This window comes from Cylas formicarius, unplaced genomic scaffold (assembly GCF_029955315.1).
Source record: "Cylas formicarius isolate icCylForm1 unplaced genomic scaffold, icCylForm1.1 PGA_scaffold_2__14_contigs__length_35257938, whole genome shotgun sequence".
NCBI lineage: Eukaryota > Metazoa > Arthropoda > Insecta > Coleoptera > Brentidae > Cylas > Cylas formicarius.
In genome coordinates this window covers 13,146,171-13,173,777 of record NW_026844319.1, presented here as the reverse complement: position 1 = coordinate 13,173,777, position 27,607 = coordinate 13,146,171, and the positions used below count along the sequence as shown (strand labels likewise).

General features: G+C 33.8%; 1 protein-coding gene across 1 annotated transcript; it reads right to left on the bottom strand.

The window, feature by feature from the left end:
- Nucleotides 1-4: 4 nt before the first annotated feature.
- On the bottom strand, nucleotides 5-27,607 carry LOC132698793 (pre-mRNA-processing-splicing factor 8). Its single transcript, XM_060665069.1, has 29 exons — nucleotides 27,493-27,607; nucleotides 27,236-27,436; nucleotides 27,014-27,182; nucleotides 26,791-26,955; nucleotides 26,307-26,511; nucleotides 26,034-26,257; nucleotides 25,855-25,980; nucleotides 24,150-24,403; nucleotides 23,713-24,093; nucleotides 22,127-22,353; nucleotides 21,740-22,066; nucleotides 21,483-21,689; nucleotides 20,694-20,984; nucleotides 20,266-20,458; nucleotides 18,092-18,518; nucleotides 17,886-18,032; nucleotides 14,449-15,024; nucleotides 13,910-14,395; nucleotides 12,561-12,837; nucleotides 12,340-12,500; nucleotides 12,089-12,280; nucleotides 10,084-10,450; nucleotides 8,510-8,797; nucleotides 8,259-8,452; nucleotides 4,838-5,107; nucleotides 3,362-3,473; nucleotides 2,998-3,289; nucleotides 2,742-2,933; nucleotides 5-1,306 (listed from the first exon to the last, which is right to left on the bottom strand). Exons 2-29 carry the CDS (start codon nucleotides 27,426-27,428, stop codon nucleotides 1,152-1,154), a joined length of 7,098 nt encoding a protein of 2,365 aa, XP_060521052.1. The 5' UTR covers nucleotides 27,429-27,436; nucleotides 27,493-27,607; the 3' UTR covers nucleotides 5-1,151.

Sequence of the window (27,607 nt, the reverse complement as noted above, 5' to 3'; positions counted from 1 at the left end):
TTTAGTTCAGTTTCAAGTGTTGTTTTGCTTAGAGCTTGCATGAGTTATCAACAACTCGTATAAAGCGTGAACGCTTTTTCAGAGTAAAATGTTTTACTGCTATTTATAACGCATCGGTGGTTTCTAGTCAAAATACCTGCAAGTGGAATTTTCGGTACTTAAGTTAGTTTTTAGAATCGTTCGTTGATTTATGTTTAAATCATCTCACTTGTGTACGACAACGCGGGCGCACTTTTTCTTGGGCAGTGACAACTTATTTGCTATTTATTTTAACCAAAAATCATTTCGCATTCCAGGCGCTTTCAATGTAAATATCTTTATTTGACAATTATGTGCGAGTGTTTTACACCATGTTTTAAAATACTACTTCCTTTGCCATATATTATTAGTAATTATTTTTATATGATAATAATCATGACAATGTAGCCTTAGAAGTGTCTTTAATAGTCGCGGTGCTGGGATGGTGCTCATAAAAATGAACGAACGAAACCTTTACACGTAGCAAATATAATTTTATTATACATTATATGACGTCAGAGAAACACATATTCTTGACTGAGGCATGTGACCAAGCTTTTTAGCGTGGCTTAGGTACAAAACTGTTATTCTGAGATCATTGAGGTTATAATGTTTTGGCGCCCAAGTGGGGTTTTGTTTACTCGTGGTTGTTCTGGGTTTTGCTCATAGTATGGAGACTATTAAAATTAAAATAAATTTTTTGTCACACTAAAAATATTATCGATCATACTTAATGGTCTATTTTATTTTGTATCCTATATATTGCAAGTGAGGTTATGTTCCCACAACTTGCAATAATAAGTTGTTACTAAGGTTTTAAATTTCTGGGTTTAATACTTACATTACATCACGTCTTCTACCTCTTTCCGTTTGGCGTCATTTATAGGTGTCCCTATGCAATTAACAATTGGTGAAAGAAAAACCATTCTCTCACATTTATGAGCACCATTGCCGCCCAATTTTTTATAGAGTATTGAAGAAACTTTTTTTTGTCCGACTCACGCTTAGATACCCACGCTTCCCACACCACACGTCAAATAAATATTTTTTTTCTATGTTGAAACTCGTTTATTGTTGTTCCGCGACAATACAAAAACGAAACTATATACATAAATGAAAAAAAAAAAGCTTACTTAAGCAAAAGAATTCTCCCCGTCCGCTCCCGCGCCGTCACCGTCTTCTAAGGAGGAGAAATTTAAGAAATGTGCGGGTCTATGAACCTCGTGATAAAACTCTTTGGGGTTCGCTAACTGAAGCTCGTACTTCATACTGGGATCGTGTCTCACACCTTGAAAAATATTTTTTTAGACAAGTTGTTTATATACAAGGTGGCGCAACATTGTGGTATTTAGAACAATTTCGAAAAATTGTTATAATGAGTTTACATAAACCAAAAGACACATTAAACATATTTTCACTTATGCAGGGCAATCCGTAAAATCTGGAAAAATATATTTATCTATTTATTTATTGAAAAACTTTGCAAAAACAAAAAAAAAATAATTTAATTCAATTTAAAAACATTCAGTCATTCTTTCAGATACTGAGTTTAAATATAGGTAAACCAAGAAACTCACGAAATCAACAGCATCAATTCAATTTATAAAACAGGTGATACAAGTTTCGCCTAAAATGACAATATCAAACCAATACAAATCAACAAATTTAAAACAAGTCAAGTTGTTGATGTCGTGAGTTTCTTGTGTTAAGCATAATTAAAATTGAGAAGATCTACCTAGACCTCACTACAGACTACCTAAATCGGTACTAATAACTTTAATAATTTTAGATTTTATTATTTTATTATTATTAATTTATTAAGTTTACTTCAGACCATTTATAGAGAGAGAGAATCATGAATTCGTTTTTCTAGTAAAACATTCAGGCACTTTTTATTACTTTACTTTATGTTAGCTTGAAGCCTCGCAACAAATTTTTGTATTAATATTGACTTCATGGACCCTTAACAATATCAGATATGAACCATAAGATAATCAAGCGTTCAATAAATATAGGTAATTATTGAATAAAAGGTTTCTATTGAATGTAAAATAAAAGTAGTATATTTACATTTTAAATTTCAATAACCGAATTAATTTCCTGTTTCCTCAAAAATGCGTTTTTATTATGAATATTATAACTACGCTACATAAAATCGAAAATTATTCAATTTGTTTTTGTAAATTATTAATAAAAACGAATATTAACGAAAAGCTTAAACAGGGAAATATTAACAAAGGTGATAGAAGTGCAATTTGTTTGATGTATTAATAAATAATTCCTTAGATTTACATTTGCATTCTCAAGCGCGGACAAGCGCTTGTCCAGCAAAAATTTAATTAGTTCGCAGACAATTTTTATCTTATAAATTTATAAAATTGCGAAATACCAAAAATGTTACAATTAGCTTATTACATTGCAGAAGTTCTTTAATAACTAGTAAAATTTTGTTGGTAACAACATAAGTCCGGTGATTTTTTTTTACACATTGTACACTAGTCCGTGAGCCAAAAAAGGTTGACAAATGCTAAATTACATCATAATATGCAAAACAAATATAAAAATATATTTTTGCACAACTGAAAATATTTTTAAAAGATATGCTTTCGATTTTATGTAACAACTATTTGTCACATTGTAAGTAGTTCTGATTATAAGAGAACTTGAGGTAATGAATTGCAAGTAGTTCAAATGGCCTAATTTAATGCCCAGATCTATCTTACCCATGAAGTTGTAATTCCAAGGTCCCTGGGACGGAACCATAAAGAATCCTGTAAACCTATCTGACAGCAACATCTGCACCTTCTCGTAGTGACTGGGCAAATAACCCTTGGGATTGTTGCCCTTGTCTGTATTCTGCCTGCCCCACTCAAAACCGGACGGTGTCAGTTTGTAGGCCGTCAACGAACAAGAACCTAAAATAAAAATTGCGGACGTTAAAAACGGCGGGCGTCATACGCTATCAAGCTTTCTACTTACCTGGAGTAAATGAGCAGGTTATTATAATAGTTTTCTCTCCGTCCCATGCGGGATTGTCTGTCATCAGCTTGGCGTGGGTAGTGATATCTTGCGGGCTGAGCTGAGGCAATTCGTTAGGTTGAGTGTGGATCCAACCCAGCGGCTCCATGTCTTTCAGAAACGGATGGTTTGGCGGGGTGTTTGGCAAGTGTACCGTTTGGTGGGTACCCCACTGCGGCGGCAGCACCAAACACCGAAGCTCCTTGACTTGCGGATTGTCCGACGGGCTTACCCCATAAAGGAAAGCACAAATCTACAATTCATATATGAAAAGTTAACATTCACACTTCAGTAATCTTCATTTGCTTAGGATCAAGGTACTCACTTGGGCGCGCAAATCCGAAATTGTGACGAATTTCTTCAAGACATTCTTTGGTAAAATGTAGGTGTAGCCTGTTTCCTTGATATCGTCAGAGCTGACATAAATATGGTTTGTCCTAAAAAAAAATACCGTGCATTTATGAGGGCACATTCAAATTTAAGCTTTTACATAAACGACCTGTCATCAGCCGCCCAAGGTCAACTTTAAGCATTTCACTAACAAAAATTGTGAAAATCCAAAAATATATCTAAATCCAACAGTGGCTTATTCACAATAAAATAATTCTGCAGAAAAGATCCATAATATATTTTCTACAAAACTAAACAATCATGTAGTTCTAGACAGTTTTATTAACCATCTCCCATGTCCCAAACACACTGGACATCGAGATGCAAGATTTCCCCAAAAATTCTAAAATGAAGCTGATTTCAACAAAGTCAGGTATGTAGTATATATAACTCGGAAGAACATACAGAACAACTTGAACATTATACATATGCGAATTGCGCCCTCTGGCAATTTGACTTGAAATTGTAATAGTAGTAATAGTGGTGGAAGCAATAGTAACAGAAACCATGCTTTAGTGTATCCTAGTCTGCTCATTATCACAGAAAAAAGTACTTATTATATTATATGATCATAAAAATTACCAAATTGTGTGAATCATCGACAGTGTGCCAACTTGAAAGGAAGTCTGAGAAAGAAACTGAGATTGAGCCATATTTATTGTGGGAGTGTTCAACTGTTCAACTCACTCATTTTATTTTAGATATACTTTTGGTATAAGACACTTTGAAATGAAGAAGTATTATTACTATTAATTTTATTGAGCGCCAATAGCAACGAATAAGTTATGTAGTTTCTAAACGCAAATCTCTTTCATCTCTCATTAATTTTAGTTTTAGATCTCACGAATCTTATTGTTTTTCTTCGAGATATTGTTCGAGTTATGTTTTTTTGTTCCTTCTTTATTTAGTGGGGTATTGTCTGCATAGCAAGGAAACTGTTGTTACAGAAAATGTGTTATTTACTCAGAAACAATAAACGTATTTCTCTTTCAAAAAAACCTGAGTTTGCTGAAAATACGTACACCATAATATTGTGAAAGTTTGTTAAAATTTGGAATTTTATAATTTAACCCATCAATTACCGTCTCTTGCGGTTCATGGGCATTTTAGTAGTAAGTATTGTGTTTCTTGAAGCTATAGGTTCAGTAATTTTCCACATATGTGAATGAATTACCATGTACAACTGGAGGATAAAAATATCAGACTAAATACAAGCAGAAGTTTCTCAATCAGCCTAGACTGACTCTGTACAAACGGTGCTCCTCTACGACCAACCATTATCGAGTAATAAAATTTTATACAGATATAGATTATATAGATTATTATAGATAGCACTAACTGCGACTGCGATTTGTTTGTCACTTTAGAATGAAATTTTGTGAAGTTCAAAATTACTAGGAGAAGGTCTCACCTAAGATGTAAGTTGGTGGCGGAAATGGCTCTGACCCTCCATTCGGTCTTGGAACTGAACGTCTGGGTTTCATAGTTGCTAGTAGTGCTTGTTATTATCTCGTCGCCGTGCTTGTTGACAGTTCGGGTGGTGGTGGCAGTCAGCTGTGATTGCTCTTTCGTCTGCTTTTCAATTTCCGCAATCTGCTGTCTCTGAGCGGACGGCGCGCTTATCTCCATTCCCAGAATAATGTCTCTTATTTCCGACTGAGTCAGAGAGGCGACATTGACGCTGAAAAAGAAAATTGAACGTTTAATCGATATTTTTATGAATATTTATTTATATCGACCTGGACACAGTAACATTAGGTACTTACACTTGGTGGAAAACTATTTTGAATGTAAGAACTACACTACTAATTTATACAGAGTGTTTTTGAAATGATATGGTATAATTTGATAAGTGAATGTGGACGCCGCTCTGATGCCGAATCGACATTTTGTTTGGTTCCAATCAAATAAAAAAAGCTAGTTAAACTTATCTGGCCCAACAGGATGACTATGGCAGTAACCGGGCATCTCACTGTCAAATATGTGTGAAAATATGATATTGATTTCTATAAATAAGCCGCAAAGTATTTGGTTAATATTTTGTTTACAAAGAGCACAGATTTCAATTAATTACATAGATACTTTCTAGAAACTCGATTTCATCGGTTTCGCGAAAGTAACAAGATTGGTTTCGAAAAATCGTCACTGAGCGGGGCAAGTTCGTAGCGCGTAGCAGCTTTTTATTATTAAAGGAAGAACATCGAGGTTTCGTGTGGTAAAGGGACGTATTGTTTTTCTATCGCGCTCCTGCGGACCATTATGGAACTTTCGCAAAATCGATGTAATTTAATTGTGCATGCACCCTGTAACTTCAAAGTTACAGCAAATATCGGTAAATATCAAAATTTGCACAAATAATAGCGTTGTCGAATGATATTTTTTCAAATATCTCGCGCCCTGTATAATTGACCTGAAACTTGAAACTTTCACGACACGGTTTACGATACTGTTCAAATAAAATTATCCTATCTTTAACGATTTTTCATTTATAGCCAATAATTTTGCCACAAAAACGGACATTTTTAGGATATTTTAGATTTTTTGCCCATAAACGACACACCCTGTATATGATACAATCATTGTTCGAAGTAGAGGTTATAGCCCTGGATTTTCCACGCGTCCTGGTTCAAGAATTTTTTGAGAATAGTAAATGGTTTTCGAGAAAATAAGTTTTTTCTGAAACCATGCAGTGCGCCGTAATAATCAATGACGTCATGGCGTCTTGACAGCCACCGAAATAGCGATTTTACTATGGATTTTTTCAAATATCCCGAGCAGCGTATGTCATAGACGAAAACCGCAAATACAAAAATTGTAGCTCTTGATGGGGCCTATGACACCATTTAAACCAATTAGCCATAGTTTTTACGATATTTGATTTGCGGCCAATAATTTACTCTGTAAAAAACAATTTTCTAGGTCTTTTAGATTTTTGCCTATAATTTGAATATATAATCGAAAAAATGCCTGAAATAAATGTTACTGCACTGGATCTTCTGCGTCTGTCGGTTAAAGAATTTTGCCAATCGGAATAACGATTATGGAGGAAAACATATTTTTCTGGAAGCTAAAATTATCAAAAAAAAAATTGAAATATATTTAAAAAATACTTGGTAATATTTTATTGCGTCCAATTTCTACAGTTTAAAGTTGATATCTGCAAATTTAAGACAGTTAATACATTTCTCATTTAGCACGGAATATCGGGAACACCCTGTACAATAGGTGAAAACCTTAAATACTATGCGCGCTATATCAGTTATAACCAATATTTTTGAAAAATTGTCAAAAATAAAAGTTTATAGAGACGTATTTGCTGCTTCTTCTGGTTCAAGAATCTTTTTGATCACGTAAACAGTTTTTGAAAAATGATGTTTTTTGTAGACCCTTGCACGTGTGATTTTTTATTTTTTTAGAATACTTCCCGACCCCCCAGCCCTCATTTTCAATAGGTTCCGTCACGGGGTAAAGCTGCATATATATGCCAAATATGAAGTCGATTGCTTCAAATTTCGGACACTTATCGTATTTCATAGCAAGGTCCAAAAAACAGTCGAAAATCGCGAAAAAAAGATGGATACCGGCGTCGGATCAGAGCCATTTCCTATAAGCTTCTGTGCCTCGTGGCAAATTTGATCCGCACTGGTTAGTTTTCTCTATCTAACGAATAAAATTAAAATATCTTTGGTTGCGTTATTTAAAAATAGAAAATTTAATTCAATATGAGTTAATAACAGGAAAACTCATACATTGGTTTAAAACCACTGTTATTATTTATTATCATTTTTCGGAGCGATACTTCCCGTCACCATCTACGTTCTAAAGAACGAATCATAATCGAGTAAAGTGAAAACAGACACCAACAGCAAAACACCGTCATCTGAGACTATGCTAGTAATCTGATGCGCATGACTAAATTGATAGCCATCGAAAAACACTTGTTCAGAAGCCCAACAGGGTGGACCGTTTTGGTTGTAAGTAAAATTTTGTGTGAAATTTTGTTTGTTTTAACTCAACAAATAAGTCAAACAAGTTTGAGATTTATAACGATACACTACCACTATTTTGAATGGAGTCCAATCTAAAATAATGGGCATTTTCGTAGCTGCTGTGGGAAAGAAAATCACCACGTTAAACTGCAGCTTCGATACGATTGTGAATTGTGTATAATACGAAAATAGTAAATTCTCACGTGAGTTGGCGATTTTACTAAAAGGAAAAACATTTTGGAGGGTTAAAAGAAAAAGTAGTAGTAGTGAGTCATTTTCTTTTGTAATTTGGTTTAAGTAAAGTATCAAAAATTAATCAGGAACCTTTTGTTATGCTACTAGACAAGATTACTTAATCATATTTGGACGTATTAAAACGATGGTGGAGAAATTTTGTTATTTATTGAACGAATTATCTTTTTAGGTTTTGTTTTATGATTTTCGAAAGTTTGTACCATGGTTTGTACCAAAAATGATTCAGAAATCCTTCGCAGTTTTATTAGACAAAATAATAAGACCGATTAATCAGTTTTTCTTGCTTTTTTTCATATTTATATCTATTAAACTGATGGTGCCGAAATCTTGTTACCAACAATAAAACAAGGATAAAATAGTAAGTCCGCTGAAAAAAATTTTTTTTCATATTTGAACCTATTAAATGCAGGGTTGGAAGACTTGGCAACACGACACGACAAGCATTTTTTACGAATTTTTTTAAACAAATGTTCTGGAATACCAGGCTCTTAAATTATGTCATTTCAATAACACCCTGTATATTGACTGTCACATGCGCTAAAAAACACGCCTTAAAGTAGATTTAAACTATGAAATATGTAAACTCACTTGTTTTTCTTTCCATAATCGGCTAAAATTAAATCTTTTAGCTGAACTTCCACTTTGATCCACTCGTCGTCGGATAAAGTCGGCCAGATGTGATGAGGCTCCGTGATGGTGGTTTTGTCGGGTTTTAGTATGACCTTGGTCCTTTCTGTGTTGACGTGCAGGGCTCTCAATATCAAAATCAACCTCGAAAACGCCTGAAACGCATTCCTCGTCCATGTCGAACCAAAAGGGGCTTAAACTAATTTACTCACGGTGTAGGACGAGATCGTTTTTAACCAATCATCGTACAAATTGAACAAAACCATCTGAGGCTCTGTGGCCTTTAGAATGAGATCGCCGAATTTTTCGATCTTCAAGCACGCTTGGAACGGCAATTGCAACTCGGAACCTTTAATCACTATATTTGGAAAGTCAAGAAGATGTACTTCCAGGGGATCCAGCATGCCCTTTCGCGTCACGATAATTTGTTTCGGCTGCTCTTCTACCGGAAGCGAACGGATCAAAGCCGCCACTTCCTCGGCGGTTTTCCATTTGGCGAGCTAAAATGAATAAAGATCACTTCAAAAATTCCATAGAATAATTACCTAGAAATCTTCTTCTTCAAAAATTTTTTCGATCGGACATACGGTTTTCGAGAAACCCGAGTCCTTCCGGTGCCGAAAAAAAAATTCTAAACAAAAAAAATACTTCGAGACTTTCGATCCTGTCCATTTTAAATATAAAGGCAACTCCAGCCGAATTTCCACTCGATAGCTCGAAATTGCAGACACTTTCCCATCCCACAGCGATATTTGAAACAAAAACCAAAAACTGCCAATAAAAGAGCTGAAGATCCGCGAATTATAATGACGACGGAAAAATTGACGCCCGTCGCTCGAACAGTCCGAAAGTGGTATATAAATTATATTTATAACAGTATGTGTATAAAAGTTAAGTTGTCATGACATAAATGTGACAATTATAAACAAGATATAATAGTGTAGAGTAGGGTTAATTTATATTGACCAACTAATTGTAACAAATATTATGTAAAAAATATTAAAAAAGCTCTCAATAAACCTAATAAAATTATTAAGATAAACAGAAAAGACGCAACTTTAGTTTATATATCAATATTTATGAGTTTCTGATTACCCCACCCTATCCCGACCAGTTTTCATTCACAAAGGGTGTCTAGAAATACAAAAATTTCCAAAGTCACTCTGCCCCTGAAAATAGAAGATAGATATGGCTTTCATAAAAAAATTGGATTATTAAAGTCGCAACACGCTAGGGAAAGATATGCCGTACACCCATCAAAAATAAGATACTGGTATGCAGGCAAAGAAATGCAATAAAAACATTATAACCCATGTTGGTGTTGGAACCAATTGTCCTATTTTTCATATTTCTTTAGTTACCGCTAATTAGTTTTCACCCGAAAAGGCAATTTTTAGAGCTTTTAGTGTTTTGTCAATAACCAATACATCCCCTATAAAAATTATAGCCTCAGACGTCCCGCTTCAAATAGTTTTCTTGAGCTAAAAATAACCTCAAAAAATTTTTTCACACATTTTCAAAAAATACTAAATTTGTCATTACCCAACGAATAGCTAAACAAAGACTAACCAAATAAATAAAAACGATTTAGCTCTCAATACGAGTAATATTGAGCTAAGTGAAAGAAACTGACAATTGGGACATTATAGCTGACTTTTATTCCAAGAAGTAAATTGCGAACATACCCAGTACATATCAGTATACCCAGTACAATATCAAAAAAACAAGCGAAAAATTAGATTTCAAGGATTTTTCGAAAGTAACAAGTCACAGAAGACAAACTTACTTGTCCCAAACGTTTCTGTCCCGCCCACACAGAAGTGTGAATTATTTTCAAAAACAGCTGTCCGGTACGGGGATTGAATATAAAAATAGCACCGTTTATAGGTTTGGTCGTCAAATTGCCCTCAAACGTTTTGTGTATGGTGACCCGGTACACGTTTGTGTCGTCCACGAACCAAATAATTTGGTTGGAAAATAGTTCGCCGTAATTCTGACTGGAGAGGTAAGGTTCAGTAGGTTCGCTCGAGTACAGCTGCAAAGCCTTTCGGATACGTTCCCTCAACACGTATAAAGCAGGATTGGCCTTCATTATTTTTGCCATGGCTTGCTGAATAAGAGGCTTGCATCCCGGGAACCAGTTGCCATAAGCACTTAAAAAAAAATGATGGGATTAAAGTCATATCTAATAATTCTTAAGCATAAAATTGTTTTACACTTACACAATTAAGGATCAAAAATGTAGAAGCTATATAATATTAGCTCGACAAATATACCACATGATCTCAAAAATCCCAGGATAAATAATTCATGGATGAAAAAAAAAAAGAAATGCTGGAAAATTTTGTTGTAGACCGAAAAAATAAATAAATATGTATATTAATGCAAATAAAAGCTCCTAGATTTAATTACATATGAGAGTGGCTAAATCCCCCACACCCCCAGTTTTAATTAATTTAAATAATAAAAATAATAGGTATACCAAAAATTCATCGCAATTGTGTTAATTAATTGAGGTACCTTGATCAATTCTAAATAAAAATAGTATCTTCAGTTTTTCACTAAAACGTAGATTTTCGATTTCTTTCGACATATTTCAACACCTATGTTTATATGAACTTTTTACTTATTTTAATTTGGCGGATAAGTTGTTTCTCCATTATAATTCACACGTATGTATAGTATTATCCTTAATTAGGTGATATATAAATTTACTGGTGATTACATTAAATTTGAATTCTCTAATAAAAAAGGATATGAGTAACACAATAATATTCAATGGTTAAAATATGGATTTCTGCTTTTGAATAACGGAAACTAGTGATCAGCCACGCTCCGGACCTCCCATGGAAATGAAAATATCTGAAATTGTCTAAGATAGGGAAGACTATAAAAATTTCAAAAGTGCGCGTTGGAAATATTTTAAATAATACTTTGCAGTAGAGGAAACCCTGCACAAGATATGGGCAGCGCTTCCTAACGTATGAACAAAATTCAAAAAGGAAATCTATTTCAAGTGGCACTCTATAAAGAAAATCCTGATGAATTTTTGAGTCGATTTATAACCATCCAACATCCAATGAAGGCAAAGGCAATTTTGTGCCCAGTTTTAACTAGCGTTTTTTGGGATACAAAGGGGATAATTTTTATTGATTACCTTGAATTCATGATTGAGTAAAGAAATTAAAAAAAAAACTGACAACATGAGGCGTAAAAATCTTATGTCACTGTGATAAAGAACCTGCACATTCGAAGCTATTGTATGTAATTGGATATTAATAACAACCTGCAAAATTAAAATGCTTACCAAAATTCTTTTTTTTTTTAGTTTAAGGTTCTTTTATTAATATTTTACGTTAGGATAAAGGTATTGAGATCAGGTTTTCTTTCGATTGTGAGACCCTTTTGTTCCCTTTTTTTTTACAAAACGCCACCAACGCGTCACTCATAGCACAATTGAAGACCTGGGAAATGCCTTTTTAACAACTACAGGTTTATTTTGAAAATATCAACATATATTTCCCCCACCACTTTCCTTACAGAGATGGAGGAAAGAGTATTAATCAAAAAAAGTTTGAATAGTCAATTTGAATAGTTAAAAAATTTTTAGAATCCAGGTTATACAAATTGAAATAGCAAATACACCTGGTGGCAATTTCAGAAACTCTACAATAATTTTCAGCATTTTTCTCTTGGATGACTTACTAATTTTTTTCCATAACTGGTAGCCTTTACTGAGAAACCTTACATGTAAAGTGAAAACTTGTAAACAAGTTATTATTAATAAGTACCTGTGCAGATTATAAGCTAAATCGATAGCTATCAACACTCCAGTTGGAGAGGGATAGATAGACATATTGTCGGTAGTGTAGTCCAGAAACTTCGACCTCGCATATCGTTCAACATCGTGGGAATCGTAGTCTCCCCACCTTAATTGGACATCGATCCAGTATTTTTGTGTGGTTGTGTTGTCCATCGTGTCCCTGGCGACATAAAGCTTTATAAATCATCTAAAAGAAAAAAAAGAAAGGAAACAACGTACTTTGTGTCTGCAAGGAGCGAGGGTCTGGACACGTTCCACTTATAAGCTGAGAAAAGTAAGATGTCGGCACAGGAAGAGTTCATCTTATACGACTTCCTGGGATGGATAGTTTCTTTTTGCACCGTTTCAATTTCCAGAGCGTCTAACTCTTGATCGAATACCTAAGAAAACACTGTCATATGAAAAAACCACAAAAATGTATTCGCATTTGAACTACTGACCTGACAAAGGTCCATAACGATAGACTCGTGCACCTTTTGCCACAAATGAGCTCTGAAGATTTGAATCAGGGAAATTTTCAAAGTGGGAATTTTGCCGTGCATAAAAATACCGGTCAAGTCGAGTTGTACTTGGAAACCGACGTACACGTTCGCTCTGTTTATAGTCGGGGACCACCACAACGTAAATCGACGGTTCGGAATTTGGTTCAGACCTGATCTCTGGGCGTTCGTCAGCTTCTTGTATTTCATCGATTCTTCGAAACCAGATGCCTTCTCCCTAAACACACGAGATATATATATCATTATATCAGATTTAAAGGACATTTTAGAGTCAGCAGTGTTAGCAAAATTGAAACTCTATGAGATCGGCAGTAGGGATCTTCAGAGATCAGTACTTGGTCCCGTATTCTTCCGGCAATTTTATGCACCAGGGGGACAATGGCATTTCAAACATCTCTAGTACGAAATCGGTACCATAAACGCATGGACACAGATTGGACAATGTCAAATATTTCATCTAAGAAATAACTCTCGACAGATATCAAAATGATCAAAATTTTAATAATTACTGTGATAATAATAGTAATTGTATTAATTCAAATAAGACGTTATTTATGATTTTTTTTTAGAAATGTTAGTTTAAATTATGAGTTATTAATTAAACTGAATGGAAACTTCATAAAGAGCACAAATTTAAAAAGTTTCTTGGTTTGAACATTGATTATAAATTTACTTGCTGTATACAAAAAAAATAGTTATTTGTGTTGCCAGAGTATAATTTGAAGTCCATATTATGTCAAAGCTTTGGAAAGAGTGCAAAGCACCACCATACTATTAACCACCTATCACCAGCTTTGAGAGACTTGCTTAATAAAATGTGATCTTCAAATATTTCAGCTTTCCGAATATATCCAGCTTAGATGCAATAACAGAAAGCTTTCTAAACAAAGAAGTGGCAAACTATTAAAAATTTTTTTCAAACCAAGTAAATCACAACTAAAACCATCTGAATGAGGAAACCTCAATCCTCAACCTCTATTAATCAGTGTAAGATCAGGAATTCAACGGTTGGTGGGAACGGTTCATGCATAAATTGTCAATTGTAGAACTATCTACAAATGCTTTGACAGTCTATCATATGAGAAGTGATACTACAGTAACTGTGATAATATGAACCAATGGAATAGTCACATCGGGTTTATCGCCGCTCATCTATTGCTTCGATAATAAATTTTTAATTTCACTGAACAGACAGAACGTGAAAGTAGTTCAAATGTACCATTTTCAGTTTTGCTTAAACTGATTTGTTACCTCCCCCCAAAAAAAAAAAGAATGGTCAAAGAACTTACCAGAAAAGACCTTCCCAAGTTGGGAAGTATGTTCCTTTGAATAGGGTGTGCTCCAGGATACCTTCTACGCCTCCCAAAGCTTGAATCATGTCGGTACGGTAATTGTTTAAATTCCACAATTTCCCGTCGTGCCTCTGGTGAGTCCACCAGAACGGATTCTGTTTAAGAACTTGATATTGCTTAAATTCCGTCCTTATTCGCCACCCTTTATCGTAGGCCAACGTGTGTCTATCTTTCTGGAATAAAGTGTTGATTCTCGGTATGCCTCTATCCCAGGAATCTTCCAAATCTTCCAGGGTAAGCCTTCTGTTTTGGGCGTTGGCTTCCTGTCTTTTTAATGCATACTCCGCCCACACTCGCTGCGAATCGATAAACTCGGACTCCCAGGGTTGGATATAACGGTACAAGTTTGGGATCAACTGATCCTCGTCGTGACTCATACCCGAACGGAAATGGGTAATTCCCACGTCCGTCTGTTTTGACCACCTAAAATTGAAACCTTAGAACTTGCGCGCGCTTTAAAACGGCACCAAAATCACCTTAAATCTGACTGCGGGATTAAAACGTGACCCATAGAAAGCATACCCAGTCCGCCTAACTCTTTCGGAGTGTAAAACACTACCGGTGGAAATCGACTAGGCATTTTTGAATTCAAACCAATTTTAATCCTGGTTTGGATCTTATTTTCGCACTTCACCAACAGGTCCAGCAATTCTTGGGTATTAACCACAGCCTCTCTAAAGTATGTCATCAAACCGATAAGCGCAGTATTCCACTTGTTTACAATTTTAGTAAACGTCGTGGACCCAGACGCCATCAAAATCTGTCTGACTCTGTTGTGGAAACGGCTCATCGATTCGTCATCGACCCTCAAGAAGCACTGAGCAGTCCTTTCTTTGCTGCCCTCGTGCTGCAAATTCCAAACACCGTCCCTATGAGTGAACTCTTCGTGTTGTGTGCGGCATTTGGGCAAGATTCTACACTCGAAACCGCACATATTGAACAGCAGGTTGGGATTGTCTTTAGAGTAGACACTGATAAAGCTGTTTTCCCATTGGATGGTAGTCACTGATCGCGGAAGACGATTTTTGATGTCCCAGAAAACTGCTCGGCCCCTGTAATAGATTTATCAACTAAGATGAGCTTTTTAATAATCTTTGTCAACTGCCAAAATACTACTTTTCCTAGAAATATTTTTTATGTCATGAATTACCACCCAGTTAACATTAAAAATATATAAATGTGTAGCAATGTAACAAACAAGACAAATACGGTTAAGAAAAAATAAGTAACATACATTTAGTAATTTGGTTTTTATTTTACTTGCGTAAAGATATCCAGAATTAAAGAATTATTAAGGTTATCCAATCAATGTAAATTACACATTCTCTAGGAATGTAATATAGGTATATATAATTTTTAGGTATATATAATTTTTAAAAAGTTTTTAAATGCATTCTAGTACATATATATTTTATGATAAGAAAATCACAAGGTGCTATTCTCAAGCTGGAGTCTTACTAAAAAATTATGTAACAATTTGATAAAAAAAAAATTGCCTTATTACATTTCTTTTGTTTTTCATTTTGTAGGATAACATGTGTGTCTATATTATGAACATAATAAGGTTTGGGGCGTGTTTACACTACAGTGCCTTCATCATTTGCCACTGTACAATTATGTTTTTTTCATTTTAACAATAGAAAAAAATGCAGTTTACCACTAATTGGTTCTTATGAGCTTTATTTCATATAATTGAACTTATTACATAAATATTTTAATTTTTTTTAAGTGGACTAGTGAGGTTACTATAATAATTTAAGCCCAAATTACTAACAAGACTTACCTCAACTCAAAAATGGAAAATTTCGGCAATACAGACTGTCAAAATTCCATTTAGTTTTATTGATTGCAAAATTGCAATAATGGAAGTATCTACAATATTCAGCTAGGAGGAGGGTTTGTCGGTTTTGCGATAATTTTCATACCTTTAAAACGAAATCACTTTTTGGCTTTCCGAATAATCATGCAAATATTTACATTTGTACTTAAGCTCATCACAATACCACAAGAATAAAAGCAATATTTCAAAAGTTTTAAATCCTGTTATCTCAGAAACAGTCGCTAAAATCATCTCATAAAGTGGGAAAAAAATGAGACGAAGAATTTTAATCTAAAAAAAATTAGCTTTTAACAATCTGTATCACCGAAATCAACTTGATAGCTTGGTACGTTGTATTAGATCGTCATATTTTATGAAAGCAATTTTTCACTATAAAAGGTATTCTGTGCTTTTATCTACATTTAATGGATGCAGATTTGTAGCAATTATGAGCTTTAAACATTTTTATAGACAACTGCTTCTTGAATTTTAAGTAAATGCAAATTGCAGATCTAGTGCAATGTGTACTTCTTTGTATAAAGTATTGCAATTACAATTTTTGTTGGCAATAAACAGTTTCTCGTTACTTGATAGTTTATCGTTTGAACAAAGAATATCATCGATCTTTGACTTCATAGAAGGCAAAGGAAAATTATTCGTAACCAAGATTTCCAGAATATTAATATTAAAGAACTGTCAAAATTTTCTGAGACTATTGAGGTTATCAATTACATTAAGGGTCAGTAACTTAGGAATAAATGATTAGTAATTAGAATAAATTTTAAAATGCCGTCTTACAGATTATCTTTTATCATCTTATGTATTTAAAAATTGAGCATGACGTCATTGATATGAGATCGGTAGCTTGATTAACAATGCCTACGTCAGAAGAGTATTCACTGAATTAAAATCTACTAATCCTTTTGAATTTTCAATAAAAAATGTGAATAAAAAATGAAAAAAATGATATTAATTTTGAATCCAATTACAAGAAACGGCAGCTTTTGGAAATATTATATAACAATATGTATGTGAACATATTGGGTAAACTCCTTTACATATTCCTACACATCATTTCAACTCCACAGAACATTTGTGTGTGTGTGTGTGTGTGTAATAAAGACCAGAACTGTCTATTATTTGTAAATTAAATTATCATTTAATTATTGGTTCTTAATCATCAATATGAGCATAATCCAGTGATTTCATGAATTCATCCGAGTGTTCAACATTATAGAAAAAACTTACCGGTCCAAATACAAACACAAAACAAAGTGATTGATTGATGAGTTTTTAAGTAACAATTTTATTCTTTAAATCTACCTAACAGACTTTAGCAATATATTTCCAACGACAAATCACCTTTAAAATTATTTTTCATTTTGCAAGATTGAAGGCATACTATAAAAATGTCTTGCAGTGAAGCCAATTAAAATTACATCTTTTTAATACTGCTCCGAATTCTACAAAACTCCGGCTTCGGTATTAATTTTAAATACGAAAAAAATGGATTTCGCCGTAAGATGTCCTTCTTGCGTCATTTTCCACACGCCACAAAAAATGATAACAGGGCCACTACTAATACCTTATTGTCGCTTACATAGGTAGAATGATCAAAAGTTCAAAAGTAACATGTAAACAATATGTTTGGAAGTAAAACGCCCACGTTTGTTTACTGCACCGCCACCATCGAAAATAAATTAGCGAATTGTCGTTATAAGTCAAGATTATATATATATATATATATATATATATATATATATATATATATATATATATATATATATATATATATATATATATATATATATATATATATATATATATATATATATATATATATATATATACACAAAACGGTAGTCGTGACCGGCTAGTTGAACAACAAATTTTAGTTAATTGGGGTATCGGTCCTAGGACCGATACCCCAATTAACTAAAATTTGTTATATATATATATATATATATATATATATATATATATATATATATATATATATATTATATATATATATATATATATATATATATATATATATATATATATATATATATATATATATATATATAATAATATAAGCAAATTTTCACTTACAAATTGACATCGTGTTTCATCAGTCGCATTCGCGCGTCCCTTGGCCAACATTTCTTGTTATTGTAGCCGACGATGTTCTCATTATTAGGATCGGGATGTTCGGTCAAATACCTCTGGATAAGATCTTTGGCCTCTTCTGCGGTGAATCTAAATCAAAATTCACATTATCGCGGACATTCAAAAGCAAAATAAACGTAACGGAATACCTGAAAAACATATGGATTTTGTCGACGTATCTGCAATAAAGCCTGATCGGGTGGCAGGTTTCTGTTTGCACATCCTGAAAGGTCAGGAAGTCGTTCGGCATCTGCGGCGGTCCCGCCATCTCACTCGCCCTTTGCAAACCCAAAATGAGCAAGTCCAGCACCAAGCCATAGTACTGGGTAATGAAGGAGGCGAACTGCAGACCCCTAATTATGCCGTAACTGTTGGTGTGGTTCATGTCCTTGTAGTTTATGACGACGTTGTTCTTGGCCGTCATGTAATCGGCAATGTTGTGATCGACGATCAGACGTAACAGTCGGTTGAGCAAAGTTAAATCAATCTTCTCATACAACTTCTCGAAGCGCGACTCCAAAAGGACGTTGCATTCGCCCTCGTTGACATCCCAGACGTCTTGCAGATTATTTATACCTGAACGGATAAAGCAACATGCAATACTAAACACTTAAGTGACGAATATTTATAGTATCAAAGTAGAACAAATATATAAAAAAAACTAATAATATTTTTTTCAAATTTTCAAAAGCATTTCTATAAATTGCCCTACAAAGAAAACTGCATTATTGCAAGATTGTACCTAAGGTAACTGTGTTTTTTTTTCCCGATTAATTGTACCTTTAAGGTACGTCTGACAGAAAACTAGCAACAATACAAAAAAATACGCGTATATAATGGGTGGTCAATTAAGATGGTTACTCGTTCTTAACTCGAAAAGTAATTGTAAACAGTCGGGGTGAAAAAAACTTGTCCGCCAGGATGGATATTAGTAATCTTGTATGTATGTTGTAAAGCTAGGTTACACGAAAGTGGTAGGGGATGTTCGAACATTTTCAGAAATAAAAGTCAATAATTTTATAATGGTTGAAATCATTTTGTCAAATTTGGAGTTGTTGTTAATTTAGATTCCTTATATCGCCATCAGAAGGTGTTTAGCGACATCATTATAAATCTTGCAACAAAAGATAGCCAAATAAGAGTCTGATACGCTAGTGGAAACTGCATTTTGATATATTTCCAAATAATTATTAATACTCAATATAATAAAAATAATAGTGGCGTTTTAGTGTCAATCATATTAAAATTGCAGCTATTTAGAGTGCATTTTGGTGACATTATCGTAAAGAAATGCCTTTGTCAGCTGGAGAAGTGCTAGATGTGATTCATGTTTATTTTCAAAATAATAAAAATGCAACTGCTTCTGTTAGAATCTATGTGATAGAGTATCCTGCATTCAAACGCAAAAATCCTAGTGTTTTATCACGGTTATTGTTTTTTATTATATCAATTAAATTTTGAAATATTTAAATCAAATGGCAACAAGTTTTAATTATTACTGACATTTTAAATATACTGTTAGCGTTTTAACAGTAAATTTATTTACACATTTTGCTAAAACGACGAAGATTAGTATTTAATACCCGTAGGTATCTTGAAAACATTTCCAAAGATGACGATATATTTTTTTTTTATTTCTTTTACTGATAATGAGGTTAGGAAAGAGATATCGAAATTTCGGTTTTCCCTAGCGTGTTTAAACCCTTCTTTGTCTATCTTTTGTTGTAACGAAAGTGACCTTGTTGCATTTAGTTGTTTTGAGAAAATACCCAAAACACCCCCACCACCCTCTCAAGATGTAGAGCAAAAACTAATCTTCCAAAAGGAACCAAATTTAGCAACTTTAAACTATTTTAATCATCTGTAATATAAAATTATATCATTTAAAATTCAAGAATATGATTAAGCCACCTAGCTCATTCTAGAAATGAATAATTACATTTCAAGATGAGACCGAGTACCCTTCTAACTGATCACCAGTTATGTATATACATATATATCAAATTAAAAGCTAAACAATAAATTTTTTTGCATCGCATTCCTAGTATTTTGTTCATGATTGATCTCTACCATAAACCTTATTATACCTCATAGGTGTACATCATTTTTAAAGATTCGAAAATGAGGATATTTCTTAATTCATAGAATTAAAATATTAATTTCCTTACTTATAAGCAATATGCTCTTTAAATTTACAAGTTTTCATATAAAATTACCGCTAAATATTTTAAGGTTTCCCATTCAATGTCTTGACAGTTACAAATTTGAAATACAATGCAGGTACTCTTAAAAGTTCCAAGCATTGATAATGAAGTTCATTTACCTTGACACCATTTATAAACCAACAGTGGGGGCGGTTCGGTGTCGGCGGGCTTGATCCAGGGCGGAAACAGGCGCCGTTTGTCCGCTTCATACCAAAGATACTGATCCAAGTACGCGTCGGTAATTTTTTCCAAAGGTTCCACGTCGTATACGGGGATTAAATGGCTGTAGAGGTCCATGAATTCAATTCCCACCTACAAAAGTAACACTATCAATAACGAAGTGAAAAAGGTAAAGGAAAATGCTTAGAAAACCCAAAATTGTTACAAAAATCTTGTGTCATTTCTGCTATATCAAAGTACTTTTAACTTGCAAAATATAAAAAAAAAACATTTTTAGGAACAAAATACAAATCAGGCAGTAGCAACTACAATTAGTTACAAATTCTGTAAAATTCTGAGAAATGAGAAACTCAGAAATGATACATACCTCTTTGAAAGCTCTCTGCGTTAGCAAATGTCTTTTAATCCTAGATAGAGCCTCGTGGGGATTATCATAAGCCTGTTCAATGAGTCCTAGTTCCTCCCTCTGACTCTGGTTAAGACGCGACTTTACACTGTAAGCCTCTTTCAATCTTTCCAAAGCGAGAATTAACAGCTTCGTGTCATGCTTGTAAGATAATGGCGGGAAAGGTATAGGCGCAAATCTTCTGGATTCCAACCAGTGCACAGTAGTGGTGTATATGGCTACGGCCTCTTCAGGAGAGATATAGGGACCGTCCTGAAAACGGAATTATTGCAAACTTTATAAGCCCTAATAAACCTTTTATGAAAAGAAACAATATCAATTAAGATATTGAAATTCATTTGAATTTTATAGGTATTGTTTAGAAGTTAAATTCCTAGCCAGAGAACAGAGAACTGATAAATATAAGAATAACTGAATCAAATAGAAAAAAATTTTTATTAATTATTTTAATTAATTGTATTATTTAAGCTTAGTGTATTTAGTAGTTAAAACGTCAGACAACTATTACACTTAAGGTTTCGGAAGTAGTTCAAATGTATTATACAATGCCTAACAAAAAATGCATTTCAATTTTATAGGTAGTGTACAGAAGTCTTAGACATATAGCAGAAGATTGATAAAAATAATGATAATCAAATCAAATTATAAAAATTGATCATAAACTACTTTAATTAATTTTAATATATTACAAGCAGGATTTCAGAAGTAGTTCAAATGTATTTTCTAATAACTGTAATATTTGGACCATACCTTCAAATAATTATGCTGCCTTTCCTGTTCGGCTTTAAGATAAAGCCTGGTTAGACGGCCCAAATTCTTCTTGCAAACGGTTTTATCAACTGTGGCACCCCTACGAATTCTCTCCCTATTATAGTGAGCCGTATTAGTCCACCAATCGGCCTTCATTTTCACGTAACGAAGTATCATGTTTTCTATAGGGATAGGTAATCCTGGAACCTAAAATAAACCACTCATTATCCCGGCTAACATATTAAGCAGGTTTTCACCTTCCAGGGTATATTGGCCTTCCAACACCTCCAAGCTTCAGAGAGGTGTTGCAAAATGGTTCGCGCTTTATTTTGCTTGATGCCCTCGGGCATCATGTCGACGATGTCATGCATTACAGAGGCGCGCAACTCAAGGTCAAAATGCGACTCAACCCGTTGCTTGGTAACAGTTTTTGCTACACCTTTGGAGTGTCGACCTTCAAACTGACGCGAAAGGAGATTGCCAAGCCATCTTTCCAACAAAGGGGTGATACCCCGCATGAAGAAAAGCCACACCCGCCATCCGGGTGCCCAGAAACCGCAACCGGGACCTTTGCCGACAGGACCCTGATATTAAAAATTATGTGGCATCAAGAACTGACCTTCTCACATAAACGAAATACTTACCGTATTGAATCTATAGTAAACAAGATGTTTTAAATCTTTACACATCCTGATTTGCCTCATTAGCTTGTACTTGTACCGGTACATTCCAGTTAATTGACCGACATGAGCAAATATATATTGCAGACCGTCGGCAAGTTGAAAGGCGTCAACATTGTTTAGTCTGTACTGAACATGGGAATCAATAATCAGTTTTGTAAGACGCAATATCTCTCTACACAAATGGAACGCTGGAAGAAAAAAAACAATTAAAAAAATTAATTACTGTAAAGTGCAGACTGTTTTCCACAAGGAAATGCAACAAAAGAAACTAAAACCACGTTTTCTGTCTGAGATCTAACAGAACTAAACTAAACTCTGAGAAAGTAACAAAACAAACACTTAAGAAAAAATAGAGTGAAATAATGCAAATGAATATAGCTGCAGAGAACATCGATGCTTCTGAATAGCTACTGAATAACTTCAGGCTTTGTGAAAAAGGATATAGTCCACCTGTAATGGCGAAAAATAGACAATATGAAAATATGTTTAAAATAATGAAAAATCAAGTAAAAGCCCTCGGAACAAAATTCAAACATTCAAACACACTAAAGATCTCCCAGAAAGTGACAAACCAAACGCTTAAAAGGAAAAAATAGCATAAAACAATGCACATCTGCCAAATATGGTATCATAGCAAAAACCAAAAAGTAAAAAATAATAACTATTGAATAACTCCAAGGTTTATAAAAAAGATATTTAATAATAATAAATAATAATAATAATTACTTGCATTGTTGTAATACAATATATTTCATAATTTTAAATTATCAGCTAGTTTCCAAAGAAGTTGTTCAAACATTGCGGGGTCATTCTGCTAAAGTTATGGAAGAATTAAAATGCCTCTATTTTCCTCTCGGAGCAAATTCTGCTGTCCATAGTTCCTTCCTTTTTTATTATTTTTGAATTTTCCATTTTCCCTAACATCATAGCGCAATAACAAAAGTTAAAAAACAATCATTTAGGTAACCGCGTTGGTGTGTTGAATATATTTTTATTAGTAACTTTTATTTTCGTTAATTTCGGAAAATACCTTATTGACATTTAAATAATAACAAAACATGGAACTAAGGTTACGAAAAATGGTATTAACTCTCAATTCACACACCAAATCGCATAGTCTGAAGGTCAAAATTGAATCACTTTGATAATTGTAAGATATTCTTTAAGTTAATATACTCGAATCAGATAACTTAAATCTAAAACACCACCCAATAATAGAACACAATACCATAACACTATTATTAACGTAAATGTAAAGAACATTATCTATGAACCAGAACAGAAAATACAAAGATTGCAAAGAACAGAGAGTAAGATAATAAATATTATATTGCAGATAAATTATTTTACACCAACCACAAATACGGGGCCCTTAAAAAAATTAAATATATGCGAGTAATAAAATAACACCAAGGTGTAAATAATTTTAAAACCTTTTATTTGCACAAATCGTTCAAAATTCAGAGCTCATATAACATATAATATTACTAGAAAAACTTTAAGGCCTAGTGGCAATAAATGTAAAAAAGAAATCTAACAAAACTCACCATTTCCAAATCGAGACTTCTTACGTTCCTTAGTAGTTAGAGTTTTTACTGGTTTCAAATTAAAATTATAATCCAAATGTAAGTAATTCAAATTTTTTCTGTGTATCAACAGATTTAGCATGTTGTAACCTTGCCGGCATACTTGCAACCCAGCTTCAACCCAATCCAGTGTAGTCGTTTGAAAGAACTTAGTGGATTTGAAAGACCTAAATAGGTACCTCTTCTTTTGCGGTTTTGGAGGTCTATGTTTCAAAGCGTTAAGCACGTAATATTTGAGTAACTTCTGGTAACTTACTCGTACTTTAACGGGCTGCCCAGGAGGGCAATGCTCCATATACCAGCATTTTACTAAAGGTACATCTATAGCCCTTCTCGACCGTCCTAAAAACACACTTTTGTTAGGCCTCTCCTACTGGATTAACATAAAATTTATGAACCTGATCGTAAATTAAACGGTCGCGGTGCCCAGAGCAGAGCTATACCATTTGCTGTATTATCCGTGTAAAGAGGAGTTTCTTGCAGAAATGGTTGTACGATTTCTGGCAAAATATACTCCTCATCGTCTTCTGGAAGTGGTTCCAAACTCTTTACCGCATGTCGATGCGATATGGGATTGATAAGAGGATCAAAATAGAATGCTGGCAAGTCCGGATCCTCAGTTTTAATGTAAACAACATTTGGTGCATGATACCTAATAGACGGCACAATTTTAGTTCAATAGAAAAAGTTATATATAAATTTTGAAATGTTGGTGATATATCAGCCTTTTCACCTAAATCTTTACAATGAAAAATATATCAATCACCCATAATTTTCCACACCTCCAGTACATTTATTAGATAACAAAATAATGAAATGTAAAACTTAAATGTGGATTAATTAATTAGCCTTTGTGTGCCAGTTCAAGCCCTTACTTTTAAGAGTGCGTGTGATCCAAGTTAAAGTTCCGGTAAAGTGTCCTGACAGCTGTAGAGTGTATGACTCAGAGTTACACACTTTGCAACTTTGTACGGCCGCAAAAAAAGTTAAATTAAAAAGTCGCATAGTTTCATCTAGATTTTTTTATTTTTAAACACCAGCTTTCCTATTTTAAATGGAACGCTGTAAATTTTTATGCATTTTTGGATTCTCTGATAAATTCTAGATATATTTCTTATAGAGTGTGGTGAAATTTGTGTCAAAAATAACGCTTGCAAATTAACTATTACAAATGTTATACTGAAAACAACAAAAGTACCGCTTTAACCACAACCATCAGAGAAAATGTACACAAGATTCCTGATAAAAAAAGTTTGGTGAAAAGAGGGATAAAATTTGAAAGATCCTATCACACAAGTAGAATTATAAATTATTCCATAACGTGTGCAACTATTACATTTGCATTACAAATTTAACAATAAATAAATAAAATTCCAAAACTTAAAATAAGTGCTCCACATGACCCCATCTTTATTGATGTAAATATTATTATATATTATTATCACTTCGATTTAGAAATTGAAGTTCGTTCCTAAGTAAACTTTTTAGAGCTTTAGTATCTTAAAAGTTTATGTTGGGTGTCCATTTGAAAACATTGACCTTTTACATTTTTCTTTTAATTCACAACCAAAACATCCACTCAATATAAAAAAAGGCTCCCGTCTACATTCATAAAAAATTAAAGAAAAATTGTTAATTAGTTTAGGACCTGCACACACTATTTTTGACATAAAATTCATAATTTGTCAAAAACAGTTATCATTAGTGTTGGGGCTGGTCAATTAACCACTTCTTAATTGACTAGTCAAATTCGATTAAAGTGTTTTGAATAACAATTCTAGAGTGTTATCCATTGTTATTTAATAATAAATTATTATGTACTTATGGTATCCAATTACTTAGCAATTCCTACAGGCTACATTTTTTTTCTGAAAAAATAGAGAAACAATTAGTTGAGTGGTTAATACCGCATTTCTCACTAGAAATTTAACCGGAACTTTTTATATCAGGATTAAGAAGGGTAGAGAATGTAGAAATGTACCTAAAAAAAATTGAATACTAGGGGGGGAACTGAGTGGAACAAAAGGGATAATTTGGACAAATATTTTCATAGAAACAGGGTTCAAGAAACAAGCACAACATAGTTAATGGTTATTAACCTACCAAGAAAGGTGCACAAAATGAGGCATATTGTTATATAAATAGGGAAATGCTATCCTGTATTCTGTACGGATAGGTTGCCTTATAATAATCTTGTTTATATCGTTAAATTCATTCCAGTCTTCATCTCTAAAATGAAATAAAATGAAACAAGGCTAGACATATTTAAGTGTAAAACTTACGCTGGGTTCATGTCTTTAATCAAGGGCTCAAATTTTGGACCTCCAGGAATGGCCATGTTTAATGCTTTGGCGGTAAAAAAACTTTTTGTGTCAAACAAATAAAAATAATTGTAATCAACCAAGTCTGTTAGCAACTGATTAGCTAACCTATACAAGGTTGCCATCATTGGTAAAGTTAAATTCCACTTTCTGTAGGTGGATCCATTAACATATTTTGTTCCAACCTAAAAAAAAAATCTCAAGTAAGTAGGTAAGCTTTCAATGCCTACATACAAGGGGTTTGTAATCATAAAACCACTTTGCTATAGCTGAATCTTCATCAGCATCTAGCTCTATTTGGATAGCTTCCAGAGGTTCAACATCTAAAACATTATCTGCATAATCAAGGGGTGGTTCTTCATCATCAAAAGGAGGAAAACGCATTCTTTTGAAATGCCGACGATCTCGTTTCTCCCTCCTCATCATTATCCACATAGTCCTAAAATTAAACCAAACATACAATAATAACATAACATAGATGATAGATGAAAAACATGCCCAACTACTGTTGCAAACATCTTTTGGTATTGAAGGAAATTTCAAAATAGGATCAAAATGAATTTGTAAATTTTTAGAAGCTGATTGTCAATGAGACTATAAAAAGCAAATTACATGCTTACATAATTGTAACAATAAGGGAGATCCATATACTGGAATTTCAGTAACAGATAACAGATGTATGTTCAACCAAGGCACCTTGAAATTAAATAAAACTTACCCCCACTGAGCAATATATACTGGTTCAATCACCCAGGGTATTTCGTTAACAAAGGTTATTGCCCCTGTTATATGGTATAATACTTTCACATCTCTAATTTGTTCCCAAGGCATAGGCATGTTCTCTAAGAGTTTCATGACTGCGTGAGGCATATACTTCAGTGCTCTAAAACAATGGTAATAATAATTTACAAAATAATTTCATAAGATATTTGCACTGTTACCCCAGATATACTCTTTTATCATGTCTATATTTGCGGCTGCTCATATCTCCATGGTCCCTAATAATTTTTCTGATATGTTCTGGAGGCATATCCTCCTTCTGTGCCTCAACAAAACCTAGCTTCCGTTTATCAGCAAACCGTTTTGACTGCAATTGATGCCATTTTTGGGCTAAACAAGAATTAAAAATTACCCCCATTATAAGCTAATCATGACAAAATTACCCTTTTCCTGAAGTTTGTCTTCTGTAATTACATCGGGTTTAGGATGGGGTGGTGGCATCTGTTGCTGTAAAGCGTGAGCGTGAGCCTGAGCGGCTGCCGCTTGTGCCTGAGCGTGAGCCGCCGCCGCCAAATGTTGTTGTGCCATCATGGTGGCCCAGGGATTGGGCCCCAAAATATACGGCGGAATAGACATATTCGCAGCTACAAAATCACAAACTCGATAAACAAACACTTCCACATAAAACAACAAATTTTACCGGATTATTTTCAACTTTGACAATGGTTTTTACATTGATGCTTCTATTTAAAAGCTATCAATGTTAAACAACGCACATTTTATGACAGTCACACATAGATAAAAGTGAGTCACAG

Excerpts from the sequence above, each read along its gene's own strand:
- LOC132698793 (XM_060665069.1), bottom strand. The coding sequence starts at position 27,428 with ATGTCTATTCCGCCGTATATTTTGGGGCCCAATCCCTGGGCCACCATG. Across the intron at positions 22,067-22,126 it reads TTTACTATAGATTCAATACG|GGTCCTGTCGGCAAAGGTCC; the intron begins GTAAGTATTTCG and ends TTTTAATATCAG. Across the intron at positions 8,453-8,509 it reads AAACGATCTCGTCCTACACC|GCGTTTTCGAGGTTGATTTT; the intron begins GTGAGTAAATTA and ends AATGCGTTTCAG.